Here is a 19303-nt window from a genome sequence, read left to right on the forward strand (position 1 = left end):
CTCACTTGTACTGATTTCTACTGACTCGCCTTTCTCTCAAGCCTCCTGGAATCGTGGTCACTGAGAGTCAGACATTTAAGAAGAGAACAGACTTCCAGAGTAACGATGACTACGCAGTCTATGTGAGGGAGAACATTCAGGTAATGAGATGAGCATCATGACTCATACTATGTGCTGATGCATGGTGTAGTGTTCTAGCTGCTCTTAGAAGCCTGCCTGGGTTGGGCATCAGTCTATCATTTATTTTTTCTTTTTATTTACTTCTGTGTAGTTACTGGTCTGGAGTGATGTGTTCTGAGCTCATATGAGGTGGGTGTCTACATCTGTTTGTGTGTGCTGTTTCAGGTTGGAATGATGGTGAAGTGTTGCAGGACATATGAAGAGGTTTATGAAGGAGACGTGGGCAAGGTGATCAAGCTCGACAGAGATGGCCTGCACGACCTGAATGTGCAGTGTGATTGGCAGCAGAAAGGAGGCACCTATTGGGTCCGCTACATCCACACTGAACTGCTGGGTATTAACACTCCCTCCACAAATAACTGCTAGGTGCTTACAGTTGTACATCCACACTGCTGTCACTATTGGACTCACAAGGCACCTATAGCGCCAACTTTCCTGGAACCTCTAATATATTCAAACTGGGATTGCTTGAGAACATGGTCATTAGTCATTAAGTAATTGGGTCTGTTAGAGTTTCCTAACAAAACCATCATGCTTGCTCTATCTCAGGGTTTCCTCCTCAGAGCTCTCCGTCTCACATTAAGATTGGGGACAAGGTGCGCGTGAAGCCCTCCGTCACAACACCAAAGTACAAGTGGGGCTCTGTCACTCACAGAAGTATTGGGTCAGTCAAAGGTGAGGTCTGCTCCAACCAAGCTGTCTGATTGTTTGGGAGGGGACCATTTTGGTCTTGTAGAACAGTGAATTATCTAAATTTAGTGATAACATTTAGTCATTCTATCAGTTCTTAATATTTGTTATTCCCATAACTACACAATAATGCAATAATGTTCTTGTGCATTCAGCTTTCAGTGCCAATGGGAAGGATGTTATAGTGGATTTCCCTCAGCAGTCACACTGGACAGGCCTGCTGTCAGAGATGGAGCTTGTGCCTAGTGTCCATCCTGGAGTCAGGTACATGCGTGTGTTTGAACACACAAGACTGCATATTGAGGTGTGTAGTCTTCCTCTCTGGTTGCATTGTGATTTCGTGTTTGCAGGTGTGACGGCTGTCAGATGTTCCCCATTAATGGACCCAGGTTTAAGTGTCGCAGTTGTGATGACTTTGACTTTTGTGAGAGCTGCTTCAAAACACGCAAGCACAACCCTAGGCATTCCTTTGGCCGCATCAATGAACCAGGTCAGCCTCTCTTACAGACTAGATCCCACAAGCCTCACAGGGATAATTTGATGGATTTGAACGTTGATTTGATTTGACACAGATCATGGGCATAAACCTGACCTCTGACCTGCAGGCCAGTCTCCAGCGTTTAGCGGCCGCTCTGGCAAGCAGCTGAAGAGGCATGTGTGCCGGCAGCGAGGCATGCTGATAGACGAGTGGGCGAGAGCAGTGAGGAACCTCAGCGTGTCCTCCTCCATTAACCAGGCCTCTCGACTCATAGACTGTGGAGACCAGTGTTGGCAGTCATCTGGCTCACAGGGCAAGGTCTGTGTACTGTTTATGAATGGGTATCCCAGTGTGAGTGCACGCTGATCAAGGGTCTTCACAAAAAAGCGTCAGCTGAATGTCAAATGTCAAAAAACAAGTCCTACAACAGTTGTAAAGCTCAAAGCTCTCTTATTTAGTGTGTGTGTGTGTGTGTGTGTGTGTGTGTGTGTGTGTGTACGTGTACGTGTACGCATGCACACGACGTGTTCATCACCACAGCACTGGATCCGGCTGGAGCTCTTTCCAGATGTTCTGGTCCATAGGCTGAAGATGATGGTTGATCCAGCAGATAGTAGCTACATGCCTTCGCTGGTAGTAGTGTCAGGTATAAGATTCTATTGCAGGAGGCCTATAGTTCTGTTTTTTTTGTCCAAAATGACCTTTAATGGGATTGCTTGCTTATTTTGTTAGGTGGAAGCTCTTTGAACAACCTGATTGAGCTAAAGACCATCAACATCAACCCTACAGACACTACTGTTTCCCTGCTAAATGACTGCACTGAGGTAGGCAAACTCTTCGCCCTGTGACTCCACTGTTCATGGCTCAGCTGGGTTCAGAACTGTTGGTGTGTGTGTTTTCAGTACCACAGGTATATTGAGATCGCTATAAAACAGTGTCGGAGCTCTGGGATCGACTGTAAGATTCATGGCCTGAGCATCGTAGGTCGCATCCGTGCTGAAGATGAAGATCTGGCTACGGTGCCTTTCCTGGCATCAGACAATGAGGAGGAGGAAGATGACAAAGCAGCTACTGGGAGGTTTGTCTTTCTAAAGGACACAGAAGACAGTAGAAGCTTGCGAACATGGTGGCAGTTTGTTGCATTTTATCCGATGTCTGGTCAGTGTAGCTTTTATTATTGGACCACAGCTGAAGGTTCTGTCTCTTGATACAGCCTTGCCCGCAAGAGGTCTTCAGGGCTGGAATCGGCTGCCACCATCAGAACCAAAGTGTTTGTATGGGGTCTCAATGATAAGGACCAGCTGGGTGGCCTCAAAGGCTCGAAGGTCAGTGCCATGAAACACTCCATGTCTGGATTTAAATACCGAGTGAAGGCGGATTTTAAGCGCTTTGGAGGTTTGATTTTTATAGCTTCTGATGCTCAACACCCACTTGTTCCCTTTTCATGTTTCCCCAGATTAAAGTCCCATCATTCTCAGAGACTCTCTCAGCTCTCAATGTAGTGCAGGTGTCTGGAGGCTCCAAGAGCCTATTTGCAGGTGAGCTTATATCTTATGGCTCAGAAAAAAATGTGTAACAGTTGTAACATATAGATTGGGATGCAATTTATGATGATAATCTCATTACTTATTAAATTATTTGCTTGAATAGGTACTTGAATTAGTCATTGAATTTCTATAATTTGTTTTCAAAGTCCAAAGAGTTCAAAGCTTTTGTTGGTTTTTACCAGCCTAACGGCGAGTGTGTGCGTGTGCTTGCAGTGACTGTGGAAGGGAAGGTGTTTGCGTGTGGGGAGGCCACTAACGGACGCCTGGGCCTCAGCCTGTCCAGTGGCACCATCCCCATCCCACGCCAGATCACTGCCCTCAGCAACTACGTGGTGAAGAAGGTGGCTGTACATTCAGGTCTGCACCTGCAGCGCCGTTTGTCCCTTTTCTTCTTGGAGTGCGTTGGTTTAGCAAAGCACAATCATGCATCGAACGTCCTCCTACAACTATGCTCCCTCTTTTTTTGTTTGTCTGTTTAGGGGGCCGCCATGCCATGGCTCTGACAGTGGATGGAAAAGTGTTCTCTTGGGGTGAAGGAGATGATGGTAAACTGGGGCATTTCAGTAGAATGTAAGTTCATTTGGTATTCGTCCTCTTTTCTTTTACTCATGAACACAGAGTATTGTACTTTTCTGAACATTTATGGGCCTCGAATGAAACAAAACGTGTATCCAGGAATTGTGACAAGCCTCGGCTGATTGAGGCGCTGAAGACCAAGCGCATTCGGGACATTGCCTGTGGCAGCTCCCACAGCGCTGCCATCACGTCCAGTGGAGAGCTATACAGCTGGGGCCTTGGGGAGTACGGTCGCCTGGGACACGGAGACAACACCACCCAGCTCAGGCCTAAATTGGTACTGTACCCGTGTTCACTACACATCTCCTCCATCAGACCTCGAATAGGGCATTCTACATAACTGTGCTGCCACACCAGGATGCTGTGTTGGTGACACCCACATTTGAGTAAGCTTTTATCTTTCTGCTTTGTAGGTGAAGGTTCTGTTGGGTCATCGTGTTATTCAGGTGGCTTGTGGGAGCCGCGATGCTCAAACTCTGGCGCTTACAGATGAAGGTATTAATGGTTGAGTCTTCACAGGCAGCTTTGGGATGTTTTTGACTAATGTTAATTAAATGTACTGTGTCAACATGGTTAATTTTCTGTGTGTGTCTGTCTAGGCCTGGTGTTTTCCTGGGGAGATGGAGATTTTGGCAAGCTGGGTCGTGGGGGCAGTGAGGGCTGTAACGTCCCTCAGAACATTGAGCGACTGAATGGGCAGGGCGTGTGTCAGATTGAGTGTGGAGCTCAGTTCTCTCTCGCCCTCACCAAATCTGGAGTGGTTTGGACCTGGTACAGTGCTGCAGTATATTAAAATGCTGTCCCACCATAGCTCCCAAAATCTTTTAAATCAGGATGTTATGGATACAGGATCAGGTAGGAAGGAAGATAACAGAAGGCAGGTGTAGACGACGTGAACGTGCAGAAAACGCGGTCGATGGCTGAAACGGTAGCATTCTCATCTTGTTACGGATGCTCTTATCAGTGTCTGTGATTGTGGGGCTGTGTCATTGAGGCTACTGGCAAAAAGATGCAGGAACACTCCGTTTTAATTACCCACTGGTTCAGAAGAGTCACCCCTCTGCCCCTCAGACAATGCTCGGCCATGCACCCTACAGACACACAGGAGTTTGAGGATGTATTTAAATGTATTTCATTAAAGTATGTTATTGTTGGTGGCAAGTCTACAGCTTGTCCCGTTGTGCTGATCTGTACAGGGGGAAGGGGGACTACTTCCGCCTGGGTCACGGCACCGATGTGCATGTGCGGAAGCCCCAGATGGTGGAGGGACTACGGGGGAAGAAGATCATTCACGTAGCTGTGGGAGCACTGCACTGCCTGGCAGTCACAGAGACAGGACAGGTGGGTCATGGTAACACACTCATGATGGCAGTTGGTACGGCCTGTAAAAAACTATTTATTTTTTATTTTTTTGGCCATTCTTACCTAGATTCTTCAGTCTTTTCACTTAATTACTAACCATATGTGGAGGAACTGTGTGCAGCAGTGTGGTTGAGTTTAACCCATTTGTGTATGCTGAGGTTTCTGTCTCTGTGTGTGTCCAGGTGTATGCGTGGGGTGATAATGACCATGGGCAGCAGGGTAATGGCACCACCACGGTGAACAGGAAGCCCACACTGGTGCAGGGCCTGGAGGGCCAGAAGATCACGCGCGTGGCCTGTGGCTCCTCCCACAGCGTGGCCTGGACCACTGTGGATGTCACCACACCCTCTGTCCATGAGCCTGTCCTCTTCCAGACTGCTAGGGACTCGCTTGGAGCCTCCTACCTCGGTAAAATGACTGCCACCTCTTCTCCTGGCTGCGCTCCACTGAGTGTGGCTGGCACATTCAGTCCCCCTCAACCATACCGCTGTGCCTGCCATTACAGCTCATGCCAGCTCCTTCCTAGGTTTCTTAACAGTTGAACTGGAACGTGAACTGGGTTAGCTGATCTGGCTTTGTTTGCTGTGTAGGCGTGCCATCAGATAGCGACCCATCCTTGCTGAGCAGTAAACTGAGTGGGCAGAGCAGTACGCGTCCCAACCGGCCATCTCTGTCCAAGATCCTGCTCTCTCTGGACGGGAACCTGGCCAAGCAGCAGGCACTGTCCCATGTGCTGTCTGCCCTGCAGATAATGTATGCTAGGTACTGTCTCGCCGCCACCTGCCTGCCATCATCTTGTGATCATATTGAAGAATATGTGCTTGCCAAGTTGGCTCGATGCTAAAATGGCTCACGGCCTTGGAATACTCTAAGATTGGTGTGTTGTTTAAGGCAGAGTTTCTGAACCTGTGGGCCGTGATGCACCCACTTATAGTCCGCAGGTATATCCTCAGGGAGAGGGAGTAGTCCATTGTGGGTCACTAATGGCATTTTAAGCACCAAGTCATGAAAATATAACAACAGAAAAAATGTAAGTAATAATTGAGGCATTAGTATAACATATAAACATTAATAGATACTCAAGAAGTAATAGTAACTTGCAGAAGTAACCGTCATCAGTTTGAGACAATGCTGTCACGGGTGCCTGATGCAAACAATTTTACATATTTTTGTTTTCTCGTGGGCCGTTATGCTTTCTGGTTATAAACAGGTGGGCTGTGAGGTGGTAAGGTTGAGAATCCCTCGTTTAAGGGATATTTCACAGCATGATGTATTATGCACTAGACTGCTGACACATAGAACTGTAACATTCTCTTTGGTGGCATCTTGTCGTGTGTGTGTGTGTAGGGATGCGGTGGTAGGTGCTTTGATGCCGGCCTGTATGATGCCTGTGGAATGCCCGTCCAGCTCTCCTGTACCTCCTTCAGACTGCTCATCTGTGACCAGCCCTTCAGAGGCTGAGGGTCCCCCTCTGTCTGCGGACCCTGAGGAACGCCTCAGCCCTTACCCCTGGCAGGACAGCAAGAGGGGAGAGGTAGATAATTACTCTAAACTTTCCTCTCTTCACTTCTACACACAGAAGACATAAACAGATGATCTGTTTGGCATTTCACATATGAACTTTATCACTGCCTATGTTGTGTGGTCGCCAGGTGGCATCCTCTGAGGACGCGATTACCCCATCTTCGGCCGTGACGCCCTCTGCGGCTGCTGCCTCCTGTCGCCCCTTTATCCCCGTCACAGACGACCCCGGGGCGGCCAGCATCATCGCCGAAACCATGACCAAGACCAAAGAGGTCAGCCACACTTTACCCCTCCCTGTCTACTGGATCAGAGAGCAATCTTCCTGCTGCCTTTGTTAGTGTTAGAAGGACTCTGGAAAGCTGTTGCTACTTGTGGATTTGTTCACTTGCCTTCTCCACTGAACCAGGACTCGGAGAGCCAGAATAAAGCTGCGGGGCCTGAGCCCCAGTACCTGGACGAGTTCACAAGTCTGCTTATGCCTGATGATACGCGGGTGATGGTGGACCTTCTGAAGCTGGCAGTGTCTCTGCGGGCAGGCGAGAAAGGAAAGGAAGTGCTGTCTGCTGTGCTGTCTGGCATGGGCACCGCCTACCCACAGGTTCACGCTGCCTCTCCCTGTCTTAATTTCCATACATATGACTTCAACTTACTTTACACACCTGTGTGCTGTTTTTGGCATACTATATGAAACTAAGTGTGTGTGTGTGTGTGTGCACGTGCGCGCGTAAATGGGTCATACATGAATGCAGGTGGCTGACATGCTATTGGAGCTGTGCGTAACGGAGCTGGAAGATGTGGCTACTGACTCTCAGAGTGGGCGTCTGTCCTCTCAGCCAGTAGTAGTGGAGAGTAGCCACCCCTACACTGACGACACCTCCACCAGCGGAACAGTCAAAATCCCAGGTAAGACAGGCTACTGCAGAGCCTTCTCCCCATTACTGTACAGGGAGGCATGTCCTTGGAAGGCGAGTTGTCCTTCCTTTCTTATCTCAGGTGCTGAAGGACTGCGAGTGGAATTTGATCGGCAGTGTTCTACAGAGAGACGTCACGACCCCTTAACTGTCATGGATGGAGCCAACAGGATAGTGTCTGTCCGATCAGGTGACTCATTCTCAGCACTGCTGTCTTGACATTGGAAGTATTCATCAGTTTTTGCATGCTCTACAGTTCCAGGCACATATTCTAGTATGTTCTGTTTGTGTATGTGTACTGGTGTGTGTCTTACTCTCAGTCTATCCTGTTTCAGGGCGAGAGTGGTCAGATTGGTCCAGTGAGTTGAGGATCCCCGGAGACGAGCTGAAGTGGAAGTTCACTAGTGACGGTTCTGTGAACGGCTGGGGCTGGCGCTTCACTGTCTATCCCATCATGCCTGCAGCTGGTTCGTTCCTCATCCTGCACTCGCCACAATTTCCTGGTCCTCTGGGCTTTATGGGTCTCTGTGCACTGGTAAATGACCAGTTTTGTTTTATTTGTCTCAGGTCCGAAAGACCTCCTGTCTGACCGTTGTATCCTGTCCTGTCCTTCTATGGACTTGGTCACCTGCCTGCTGGACTTCCGTCTCAACTTTGCCTCCAACCGCAGCATTGTGCCCAGGCTGGCTGCTTCGCTCGCAGCCTGTGCCCAGCTCAGCGCCCTGGGTACGTTTACCTACATGGGCCACTCGCCGCATAGGAGCACACACTAGCCCAGTGAATTAGTAATATAGCATACTGGCCTTTTGTGTGTGTGTGTGTGGTGTTGAGCAGCGGCTGGACACCGTATGTGGGCTCTGCAGCGGCTGCGGAAACTCCTGACCACCGAGTACGGCCAGTCCATCAACATTAACCGCCTGCTGGGAGACAGTGAAGGAGAGGCTCGCTCTATGGTCAGTCCAACCTGAGTGGTCTTGCTTGGAAGACTTCACTCACAATCAGCACATTATACTCATTTCAGATGGTTTAAGTCTAACATACTATATGTCATGAATGAGGTATTGCTATTATTTGGAATACTCAGTACATGATGGATTAGAATATGTGTAAGAATGAAAATCATTTGTAATTTGGAGCTGTTCCTGTGACTGATCAACCGTTTGTGTGCTGTTGTAGAGTTTTACAGGCAGTGCTCTGGCTGCCCTAGTGAAGGGGCTTCCTGAAGCTCTGCAGAGGCAGTATGAGTATGAGGACCCTATTGTCAGAGGAGGCAAACAACTGCTACATAGCCCTTTCTTTAAGGTCTGTATGAGCGAGGGAAGGTGTGTGTGAGTGCCTGTGTGTGCGCGAACTCTAAGCAAAATGAATGTTGCTACGTTTAGGTGCTGGTGGCACTTGCGTGTGATCTAGAATTGGACACACTGCCCTGCTGTGCTGAGACTCATAAATGGGCCTGGTTCCGCCGTTACTGCACCGCCTCCAGAGTGGCAGTGGCCCTGGACAAACGAACGCCCCTGCCTCGCACCTTCCTGGACGAGGTATCAAAATACCTAAATATTCATATGCACAGAAGGTTTTGCATTTCTTGTATTACTGCATTGTGCAAACTGTTGATTAGGTTTCTAAGAAGATCCGGGAGCTGATGGCAGATCATGAAACCATGAATGGACTTCATGAAAGCCATGAGTTGTTCAAGAGGGAGCATGATGAACAGTTGGTGCAGTGGATGAACAGGTGAACGCTGTGGCACATTAATCTAACCAGCTCATGCTAAAGCACCCCTACACTGGTGCCTAACCCTTGGCTAAACGCTGCCCTGCTTCAGACGGCCGGATGACTGGACCCTGTCGGCCGGGGGCAGCGGGACCATCTATGGCTGGGGCCACAATCATCGGGGCCAGCTGGGGGGCATCGAGGGTGCAAAAGTGAAGGTTCCCACGCCGACGGAGGCCCTGGCCACCCTGCGCCCCATCCAGCTCATCGGTGGGGAGCAGACCCTTTTTGCAGTGACCGCAGATGGGAAAGTAAGCCTCCAGAGCAGTAGCATGCCCTAACAGAGCGAAGCACTATTGGGGACTTAAGACCCCACTCTGAACAGATGATCACTGTTAATTTTTAAAGACTTTGTACATTCATGGCTATTATATGAATGGCATGCTGTGATATTAAAGGAGTCTTTTGTTTTTGCCAGATGCTTCTTGTGAGGGTGTCGATTTCTGCATAACCATCGTTCTGTTGTTTTCCATATTAACCTCTCTGCGAGCTGTGCTACAGTGGCTCCGACACCCCTCTCTCCCCAGCTCTATGCTACAGGCTACGGAGCCGGAGGGCGTCTGGGCATCGGGGGCACGGAGTCAGTCTCCACGCCAACGCTGCTTGAGTCCATCCAACACGTGTTCATCAGAAAGGTCGCGGTGAACTCCGGGGGGAAGCACTGCCTGGCACTCTCCTCCGAGGGAGAGGTGTACTCCTGGGGTGAGGCCGAGGACGGCAAACTAGGCCATGGCAACAGGAGGTAAAGGAGCCATGTTCTCCACACTGCCCGTTCACTAATTAAAATGTTGATTACATAGCAGAAATCTAATCTGAATTTATAAATGGCATATGGTGTATCTGCCCTTGGAGTGGTTTTCGTTACAGAAGGTCTTTTGTGTAGTGAATATTTGATAGACTGAATGTCATTTAATAGTGTATATGGCATGAATGCAGAAGTTGCGCACATGCTCACAGTGGCCAGCAGATGTCACCCTGTCTCCTGCCTAGCACCATGAGCCACGTGAACAGGTTCCCATGTGTGGTGCGGAAACAGAATTCATTTCTCCCACTGCCCTTTCCTCAGCCCATGTGACCGTCCGCGAGTTATCGAGTCTCTGAGGGGGGTTGAGGTGGTGGACATCGCAGCTGGAGGGGCCCATAGTGCTTGTGTCACAGCCAGCGGAGAGCTCTACACCTGGGGCAAAGGGCGCTATGGACGGCTGGGCCACGGCGACAGTGAGGACCAGCTCAAACCCAAGCTGGTCAGTGCCCGGAATAACACACTCCAGCAGCGAACAGCAGGCAGCTTCAAATCTGTCTCAGCTCATCCCCTTCAGAGCTTATACACAACCTTTTACTTAAAGTCTCTGTAGGTGATGTGATATAACTGTACATTCATTACCACATTTGTGTTGTGTACACTCTCGTACATGCGCATATACACACAAGTGTCTGTTAACATCACCACCAAGCTGAAGGATATGGCTGCTCATGTGAATAGCAGACATACAGGAAGTACATAACTCTTTTAATTTGAGTATGTGGTGGTATGCTGTAAAAGGGCACATCTGCATCCAAACTCCGAGAAGGCACGCCCATAGAGTCACGAGTTGAGTGTGAAGTGTCTTCTGTGGCATTTGCACCTCGCAGGCATGTGTTAACTGTGTTAAAGCATTTGCTTAGCACCTGCTCACCGTGTCACAGGCAAGGCACTTATGGGGGGCCTGGCACAGGGGACAGGCCTGCCGTGGGACAAGCATAGGTTCTGCTGGAGGCCCACTGCAGTGCTTGAGCCGCCACCACCACTTCGTCACTCCCAGTTCAGTGTTGGGCGAAGTCAGAAGCATGGGTTCCTACATGACTTGCGTTGGAGTGTGTTATGTATATAGCTTGTATACCTCCTGTTTTTTTTCCTGTAGAAAGAGATTGGTATTGAGTCAGTATGTTACTGGGTGTAAATCAACTGTGTATGTGGGTGTGCGTTTTTTCTCTGTGCAGGTGGATGCTCTGCAGGGCCACAGGGTGATAGATGTAGCATGTGGGAGTGGTGATGCGCAGACACTGTGCTTGACAGATGATGACATGGTGTGGTCGTGGGGAGATGGAGACTATGGCAAGCTGGGCCGAGGAGGCAGCGATGGCTGTAAAGTGCCAATGAAGGCAAGACTTCACCCCCTGCTCTGTTCAGACACCTATGAGGAAGTGCCCATATGTTCCCATAGATATACACACTCACTCACTCTCTCACTCACACTCTCTCTCATGCTCTCTCATTCTCTTTCTCTCTCCCCAGATTGACTCTCTAACTGGGTTGGGGGTCATCAAAGTGGAGTGTGGTTCTCAGTTTTCTGTGGCTCTCACTAAGTCTGGAGCTGTGTACACATGGTAAGAAGCCTATGCACAATGCAGGGTATTACTTTTACACACCCGAGCCCACAGAAGCATAAATGTGGGTATGTTTTCAGGGGAAAAGGTGACTACCACAGGCTTGGTCACGGCTCAGATGACCATGTTCGCAGACCTCGGCAGGTCCAGGGCTTGCAGGGCAAAAAGGTCATTGCCATAGCAACTGGTTCCCTCCACTGTGTATGCTGCACCGAAGATGGTAAGATTTCCAGAGCAAGCTCCATTGCTGATCACTGATTCTAGACAGCTTGAAAAGGATCTTCTCCATTAAGGATCTAGATTGTGGTTGTTGTGTATTTACAATGTCAGTGTGGATTTTTGAAGCTGTTGTCGTGTGGCTCAGGAGAGGTGTACACATGGGGAGATAATGACGAGGGCCAGCTGGGTGATGGCACCACAAACGCCATCCAGAGGCCCAGGCTGGTGGCAGCCCTGCAGGGCAAGAAGATCAACAGAGTGGCCTGTGGTTCTGCACACACCCTTGCCTGGTCCACCAGCAAACCCACCAACGCGGGCAAGCTCCCCGCCCAGGTACTGTACCACCTCAGTGCTCAGGCCTTCAGGAGGATGCATGAAGTTGTCATGTTTGAAAGGAGCATTCCACGTAATATAGATATCGTGTGTGTGTGTGTGTGTGTGTGTGTGTGTGTGTGTGTTGGGGGGGGGGGGGGGGGGGGGGGGGCGCAAACCCAGGTCCCTATGGAGTATAACCACCTGCAGGAGATCCCCATCATAAGCCTGAGGAACAGGCTGCTGCTCCTGCACCACATCTCCGAGCTTTTCTGCCCCTGCATCCCCATGTTCGACCTGGAGGGACGACTGGGGCAGACGGGCCATGGGCCCTCGGTTGGCTTCGACACACTCCGGGGGATCCTCATCTCCCAGGGCAAGGTGAAAACCATTTACACACAATGTGCATGTGTGCACACATCTGAATAACTCTTCTTTTTTCCCCCATTGAAATGGTTGCTTAATATGTTGTGTCCCACCCAATCCTTAGGAAGCTGCATTTCGTAAGGTGGTACAGGCTACAATGGTGAGAGACCGGCAGCATGGTCCAGTGGTGGAGCTCAACCGAATACAGGTGAACCAGCACACAAAGTCTGTCGGAATTCTGCATGCAGACACAGCTGCCCTTGGTGCATTCTGCATCTGTTAACTTTACAAGCTCCCAATGGTATTGGTAAAAAATCTTTTGTATTTCATTTTCATCTTTGTTTGTGTTTTACACATGACGTTCATATGCTTTTACATCCCTACTGTGACTTCAAAGCTACCCTGGCATTCTGCTATGCATGTGATGTCTTTCATGATGCAGGAAATTTTTCTTTGTGCATAATGTGTGATCTGTGCTCCAGTTAGCAGCGAGCCCCCCAAGTGCTTTCTGTTCATGGGCCAGTGGAGCACAGAGCTGTGTGATCTCTGCACTGAGAGAAGAGAGTTTACACTCCATAGAACAGAAGTATATAAAGAAATGCCACTCTCTCTCTCTCTCTCTCTCTCTCTCTCTCACGCTCTCTTTCTCTGTGCCTGACAGGTAAAGCGCTCTCGCAGTAAGGGAGGACTAGCAGGGCCAGATGGCACTAAGTCTGTCTTTGGGCAGATGTGTGCAAAGATGAGCTCCTTCAGTCCTGACAGCCTACTGTTACCTCATCGCGTCTGGAAGGTCAAGTTCGTAGGTATGTTTGTACCTGAACATGAGCAGCATTAGAGCATTATTATGAATCATCTGTGTGCGTGTGTGTGCGTGCGTGAGAGCGAGCGAGCATGAGGAGGGAGCGAGACATTGATTCATTATTATTTTCTATGCTGACTTTTTAAAAATTATTCATAGCTCTGACTTCACTCACTCTGTACTTGTGTGTGGTGTACATACACGCATGTGCGTGTGTACAGGCGAATCAGTAGATGACTGTGGCGGCGGCTACAGTGAGTCTATAGCAGAGATGTGTGAAGAGCTGCAGAACGGCCTCACCCCTCTGCTCATCGTCACGCCCAATGGTAGAGATGAGTCTGGGGCCAACAGGGACTGCTTCCTGCTCAACCCCACTGCCAAGAGCGCCCTGCACATCACCATGTTCCGCTTCTTAGGTAGGGACCCTTAGCCCTCGACCCACTGACTTCCTGTCAAGACCTTAGTCAATGTTGATTTTGTTCTTGGATGCCTTTTGTCTGTGTTGCTTGATGCAGTAATTAGTAGATAAATTGATTGTGCCTGTGTTTGTGTAGGAGTACTTCTGGGTATAGCTATCCGTACAGGTAGTCCCCTGAGTTTGTACCTCGCTGAACCTGTGTGGAAACAGCTAGCTGGCATGAACCTGACAATTGCTGATCTCAGTGAGGTAAGTGTGCATGTGCATGTGTATACGCATTTGTATGCCTTGTGCACATTCTAGAATTATAAACAGTGCTTCCTAAAGGTGGATATGGTCAATGCCGCCTTTGAAGAAAGCGGGGAATAAAGAATTGTTCATTTCAGATTATGGAAAGCTTGCCATCCTTCCTAAATCCTGTATAAATCACATGATCAAAGGCCTACACAGAGCAGTATGTAGCATTCCTTACATCTTACAGAAGCTAGATGAGCAGTCATGGCTCCTAGTACTTCCTCTACTGCAGATATAAACCAATTTTTCAGCACAGGCACTATGCGGAACATATGTATTTTAATAATTTTCATTACCTCTTCCACTGCATATATAGATTTCATAGTATTGCACCATTGTATTGGAATGATTTTAGTTGTAGTTTCACCACTTTCATACACTCGAGTGCAATGAATGGCCACTTTTGGCATTTGAAAAGAAGTGACAAGAGGTGCACCTCCCCCAAATCATTCTAACTCCAATACAGTGGTGGTGGGGGGTGAGTGGGGGGGGGTCCTGCTCCTGCATTCATGCAGCAATCATGAGATGCTGTGTGTGAAGCAATGACCTTCTCACTTTAGTGACAGAGCTGCCCTTGTTTAGGGCCTCGTGCCTTAAGCCATGAGAGAGGTTAAAGAGGAAGTCTGTTCACCACACGACTACGTCAGGATGGAAGATGTGCAGATTCTCTCTCACACAACTAGTAGGAGCAATGTGAACCTAAAAAAAAATTTGCATTGTTCAGCTGTTGCACTTCATTATACTCTGAGTTTGTGTTCTACTGTTATGCAAATTCTACTCAGGTACCTTCCTCATTTGTGTGTGTGTGTGTGTGTGTGTTTGGTCGGTCAGGTGGATAAGGACTTCATCCCAGGCCTTATGTATATCCGAGATAACGAGGCGTCGGCGGAGGAGTTTGAGGCCATGCCCCTGCCCTTCACTGTGCCCAACGCTTGTGGCCAGGAGGTACAGCTCAGCTCCAAGCACTCACACATCAGCCTCGAGAATCGTACTGAGTATGTGCGCCTTGCTATCAACTACAGGTGAGCGCACAGTCACCCACCAACTCTCTGTAAAAGTATTTATACTTCATTCATTTGGTGTGCAAGGTAATGCATTTATAGGGGAAAAACCATCAACTTTGGCTTGCACTAGTCATTTGTTAGTCTCTGTTAGGTCCTGTTATTTTTGTATGCGTATCAGACTGTATTGTATATGTAAGTACATTGTGTCTTCACACATTCCATTACCAACACTGCATTTTCTTTAGCGTGTCATATTTTCATGACAGTTCTGCCTAAAGCCTGTTGAGCCTCGGGGACTATGTCTGCGGGCTATTGTGAGCTCCCTCCTGTGCTTCTATCTGTAGGCTGCACGAGTTTGATGAGCAGGTGGCTGCCGTGCGGGAGGGCATGGCCCGGGTGGTGCCCGTGCCTCTCCTATCACTCTTCACTGGCTACGAGCTGGAGACCATGGTGAGTGTTCACAGACACGTGCGTGCACGCGCATGACATCTACTCCTCTCCATCTCATTGCACATGGACACACATGGAGCCAACCCCTGTGGGCCTGCTGCTGAGTCCAAGACTTTGTTTTGTCTGGTGCACTTCATTCTGCTCTCTGTGCCCATGTATGCGCCTTGCAGGTGTGTGGCAGTCCCGATATCCCACTGCATCTGCTCAAGTCGGTGGCCACCTATAAAGGGGTGGAGCCGACAGCACCGCTCATCCACTGGTTCTGGGAAGTGATGGAGTCCTTTTCCAACACGGAGCGCTCGCTCTTCCTCCGGTTCGTGTGGGGACGCACGCGCCTTCCACGGACAATCGCGGACTTCCGCGGACGTGACTTTGTGGTGCAGGTGAGGGCATCCAAGCATAACCAATGCAAGCCTGGAAAGCCCCTTCCCTCTCACTCTGTTTAGCATTGTTATTTTCTATGCCGGGATTATTCGTAACCACACTTGACTCAGAAGCGTCGCTAATCGCCGATCGCTACTCGACTCTCATCCCGGCCCATCCAGAATGATCCACTTTTCTCTTCTCCTTCCTCCATCCCCAGGTGCTGGACAAGTACAACCCGCCGGACCACTTCCTGCCAGAGTCGTACACATGCTTCTTCCTGCTCAAACTGCCACGCTACTCCTGCAAGCTGGTGCTGGAGGAGAAACTCAAGTACGCCATCCACTTCTGCAAATCCATCGACACAGATGACTATGCCCGCATCGCCCTGAGCGGCGAGCCTGCTGCCGATGACAGTAGCGACGACTCTGACAACGAGGACGCCGACTCCTTCGCCTCTGATTCCACGCAGGACTACCTGACCGGACACTGACCACGGCCACGGCTGTGCCTGCCCTTACGCACACCCTCACGCACGCACACACACTCCTTGATCAGGAGTCATAAAAAAAAAAAAAAGCTGCTTAGCAAAAAAAAAAACCAAAAAAAAACCCTGAACTGAGGATGTCTGTTTTAAACTCTCTTAAATGCATACACACTTACTACCATGACTAAAATGAAGAGAGAAAGTGTATCTATGTGCAATTAGCTTTCGAATCACTAAGCTGGTGAAAAAAAAAAAAGAAAACATTTATGTTGTTTATTTAAGAGCCAGAGAGAGGGGAGAACTGCACATTTAAATGTTTGTGGACATTGTTTTATGTTTTACGAAGGCGGACAGACAGGCCACGTAGCCTAGCACTGTGGTAGACCACCCCTGACGGTCTCTGCACATCTCTCCAGTCCTGCTTCATTGTAGCGTTCAAACAGTAAGAACAGCTTGTATACAGCTTCCTCCTCAGAAATAGCAGTGTTTTTCTTCTAAAAGCCCTTTTAACTATAAATGCGAGTGAGGTGCTGATTCATGTGTCCTCAGGATTTGTTCAGGGGTTGGTTTTAAGCCGCCGGTCAGTACTCTGTTTCCTCTCCCCTCCATCTCAGTTGTGTGTCTGCACTGGCCTCTTGTTGGAGTGTAAATATTACTGTGCCATGTATTCATAAGATGTCTCATTCCCATGTAATAAATAAATGTTAATAAATTTGTGTTTAAAAAAGAAAATTAAACCCAAATGGTGTTGTGCTTGTTGGTGCATTTGAGCATAAATTTCAAGAGCGTAATGCCCACAGAATAGTCTAGCTCCCTCTTCTAGTTGTGAAGGTGGCAGGAATCGGGTGAATCTATGCCTTTTTCCACAGCACACCCATGTGCTTGGAGTGAGTTTCTGCTCAGCTCTATGCGTGAAAAACCGTAAAAGTAAGTCCTGAAAGCAGTTTGTTCATCGTCGGAAAATTAAGTGATGGTCTCTTCTGATTGAAATTTCCTACAGCACCACTCATTTTGCAGTGTTCCTGAAGCTTTCATCACTTTCTAATTGGGTGTACATCAGCAAATAGAATTTGAAATTTTTAGTGTGTGTGTGTGTGTGTGTGGAGATATAGATAGATATATAGGTAGATATATATATTGATTTATATATATTCATATTCATATATATATATATATATGAATATATACATATATGTATGAATATATATGTAGATATATATATATATATATATATATATATGAATGAATATATATAAATCAATATATATATCTACCTATATATCTATCTATATCTCCACACACACACACACACACTAAAAATTTCTATATATATGAATATATATATATCTATATATATATATATGAATATATATATATCTATATGAATATATTTATATGAATATATATTCATATTCATATATATATATTCATATATATATATTCATATATGAAGGAATATATATAAGAATATATATAAGAATGAATATGGATATCTATATATATATATATATATATATATATATATATATACGTATATATATATGTCTGTGTGTATATATATGTATGTGTATATATATATATATATATATATATATATATATAATGTGTATATATATGAATATATATGTATAATGTGTATATATATGTGTATATGTATGTATGTGTATATATGTATGTGTGTATATATATATATCCATATTCATTCATATATATATATTCATATATACACACATTACATATATTTACATATATATATTCATATATATACATATTATATATATATATATTCATATATATACATATTATATATATATATATATATAATATGTATATATATGAATATATATGTGTATATATATATATATATATGTGTGTATATATATGTATGTGTATATATGTGTGTATATATATATATATATATATATATGAATATATATAAATATATATATAATGTGTATATATATGTATATAGTGTGTATATGTATGTGTATGTATGTATTTATGTATATATATATATATATATATATATATATATATATATATATATATATATATATATATATATATAATATGTATATATATGAATATATATATGTAAATATATGTAATGTGTGTATATATGAATATATATATGAATGAATATGGATATATATATATATATATATATATATATATATATATGTATATTTTTGTATATACATATATATATGTATGTATGTATATGTGTGTATATATATGTATATTTGTGTGTGTGTATATATATGTATATATATATATGTATATATGTATATATATATGTGTATATATATATATGTATATATATATGTATATATAGTGTTGTATGTATATTTGTGTGTATATATATATATATAGTGTTGTATGTATATTTGTGTATATATATATATATATATGAGTAAACCAGATTTTCAGATTTTCTTTTGTTTGAACTCCATTTAAATATTAAAAATCTTTTTCAACTGTTCATATCATACTTGATCAAAATTCTCTCATCCATTATCTCAGATAAAAAGGAATCTAATGTCTTTTTATATCACAATATTAAAATATCATATACAACATTACTACACCCTCTCCTGCTTGAGCATGGCAGGCTTAATGAAATGTACTCATAGTTATCTTAGTGGCCAAGGTTAGATTAATGACATAACATTCAGGGTCCCACTTAGAACAATTAGAGGAAGGGACCCTTTTATCTACACGTTCTAGTGATATCTGAACCCCTGCTAGGCTGGGGTTTGTGATCAGCCAGTTTTCTTCCAGACTGACTGGGCCACTGCTTCTAGATTTGCCTGCAACCTTTCCATCCAATGGCTTTGCCAATCTTTTTATCGTAAGAAATCAGAATCTGAGTCTTTTTTTCCAACTGAGGGTGAATTTGTGCTGAGTAACACAAAGGCCTAATGGTGTCCCATACTAACATTAGAAAGGATTCAGTATCATGACTCCTATATTCCCTAGATAAAGTGCGTGAACTTGGGGTTATTATCTTTGGAGTAATGGAAATGTTACAAGTAATAAACCCTCGTCCAAATTAATACATGGTAAAATATGTTAAAAAATGAAATCATTTAAGATTACTTCTCTTTTCTTGTAATACCAAAAAGATTCCACAGCAATTTTTTGTTGGATGTTGTAGAGGCATATGGTTTCAGGTTCAAAAAC

The 19303-nt window shown here is 45.8% G+C and overlaps 1 protein-coding gene across 1 annotated transcript in view; it reads left to right on the forward strand.

Moving 5' to 3' along the window:
- The window catches only part of herc2 (HECT and RLD domain containing E3 ubiquitin protein ligase 2), a 44998-nt gene extending 28132 nt beyond the window's left edge, over window positions 1–16866 (forward strand). The window contains 46 exon segments of the mRNA XM_035524611.1: window positions 42–140; window positions 346–514; window positions 730–855; window positions 1026–1134; window positions 1221–1360; window positions 1476–1666; window positions 1889–1994; window positions 2081–2172; window positions 2251–2426; window positions 2562–2673; window positions 2805–2886; window positions 3109–3252; window positions 3375–3465; window positions 3571–3748; window positions 3885–3966; window positions 4071–4242; window positions 4668–4812; window positions 5016–5241; window positions 5424–5595; window positions 6181–6367; window positions 6486–6629; window positions 6764–6955; window positions 7107–7260; window positions 7351–7458; window positions 7604–7735; window positions 7836–7994; window positions 8103–8221; window positions 8445–8570; window positions 8651–8806; window positions 8887–9002; window positions 9094–9292; window positions 9569–9783; window positions 10108–10285; window positions 11022–11183; window positions 11317–11408; window positions 11489–11628; window positions 11773–11960; window positions 12123–12320; window positions 12430–12513; window positions 12967–13108; window positions 13326–13520; window positions 13659–13771; window positions 14648–14838; window positions 15165–15270; window positions 15441–15653; window positions 15854–16866. Coding sequence (XP_035380504.1) covers window positions 42–140; window positions 346–514; window positions 730–855; window positions 1026–1134; window positions 1221–1360; window positions 1476–1666; window positions 1889–1994; window positions 2081–2172; window positions 2251–2426; window positions 2562–2673; window positions 2805–2886; window positions 3109–3252; window positions 3375–3465; window positions 3571–3748; window positions 3885–3966; window positions 4071–4242; window positions 4668–4812; window positions 5016–5241; window positions 5424–5595; window positions 6181–6367; window positions 6486–6629; window positions 6764–6955; window positions 7107–7260; window positions 7351–7458; window positions 7604–7735; window positions 7836–7994; window positions 8103–8221; window positions 8445–8570; window positions 8651–8806; window positions 8887–9002; window positions 9094–9292; window positions 9569–9783; window positions 10108–10285; window positions 11022–11183; window positions 11317–11408; window positions 11489–11628; window positions 11773–11960; window positions 12123–12320; window positions 12430–12513; window positions 12967–13108; window positions 13326–13520; window positions 13659–13771; window positions 14648–14838; window positions 15165–15270; window positions 15441–15653; window positions 15854–16126 — 6894 coding nt within the window. The 3' untranslated portion in view covers window positions 16127–16866.
- Window positions 16867–19303: the final 2437 nt, after the last annotated feature.

Source organism: Electrophorus electricus, chromosome 3 (assembly GCF_013358815.1).
Source record: "Electrophorus electricus isolate fEleEle1 chromosome 3, fEleEle1.pri, whole genome shotgun sequence".
Lineage (NCBI taxonomy): Eukaryota > Metazoa > Chordata > Actinopteri > Gymnotiformes > Gymnotidae > Electrophorus > Electrophorus electricus.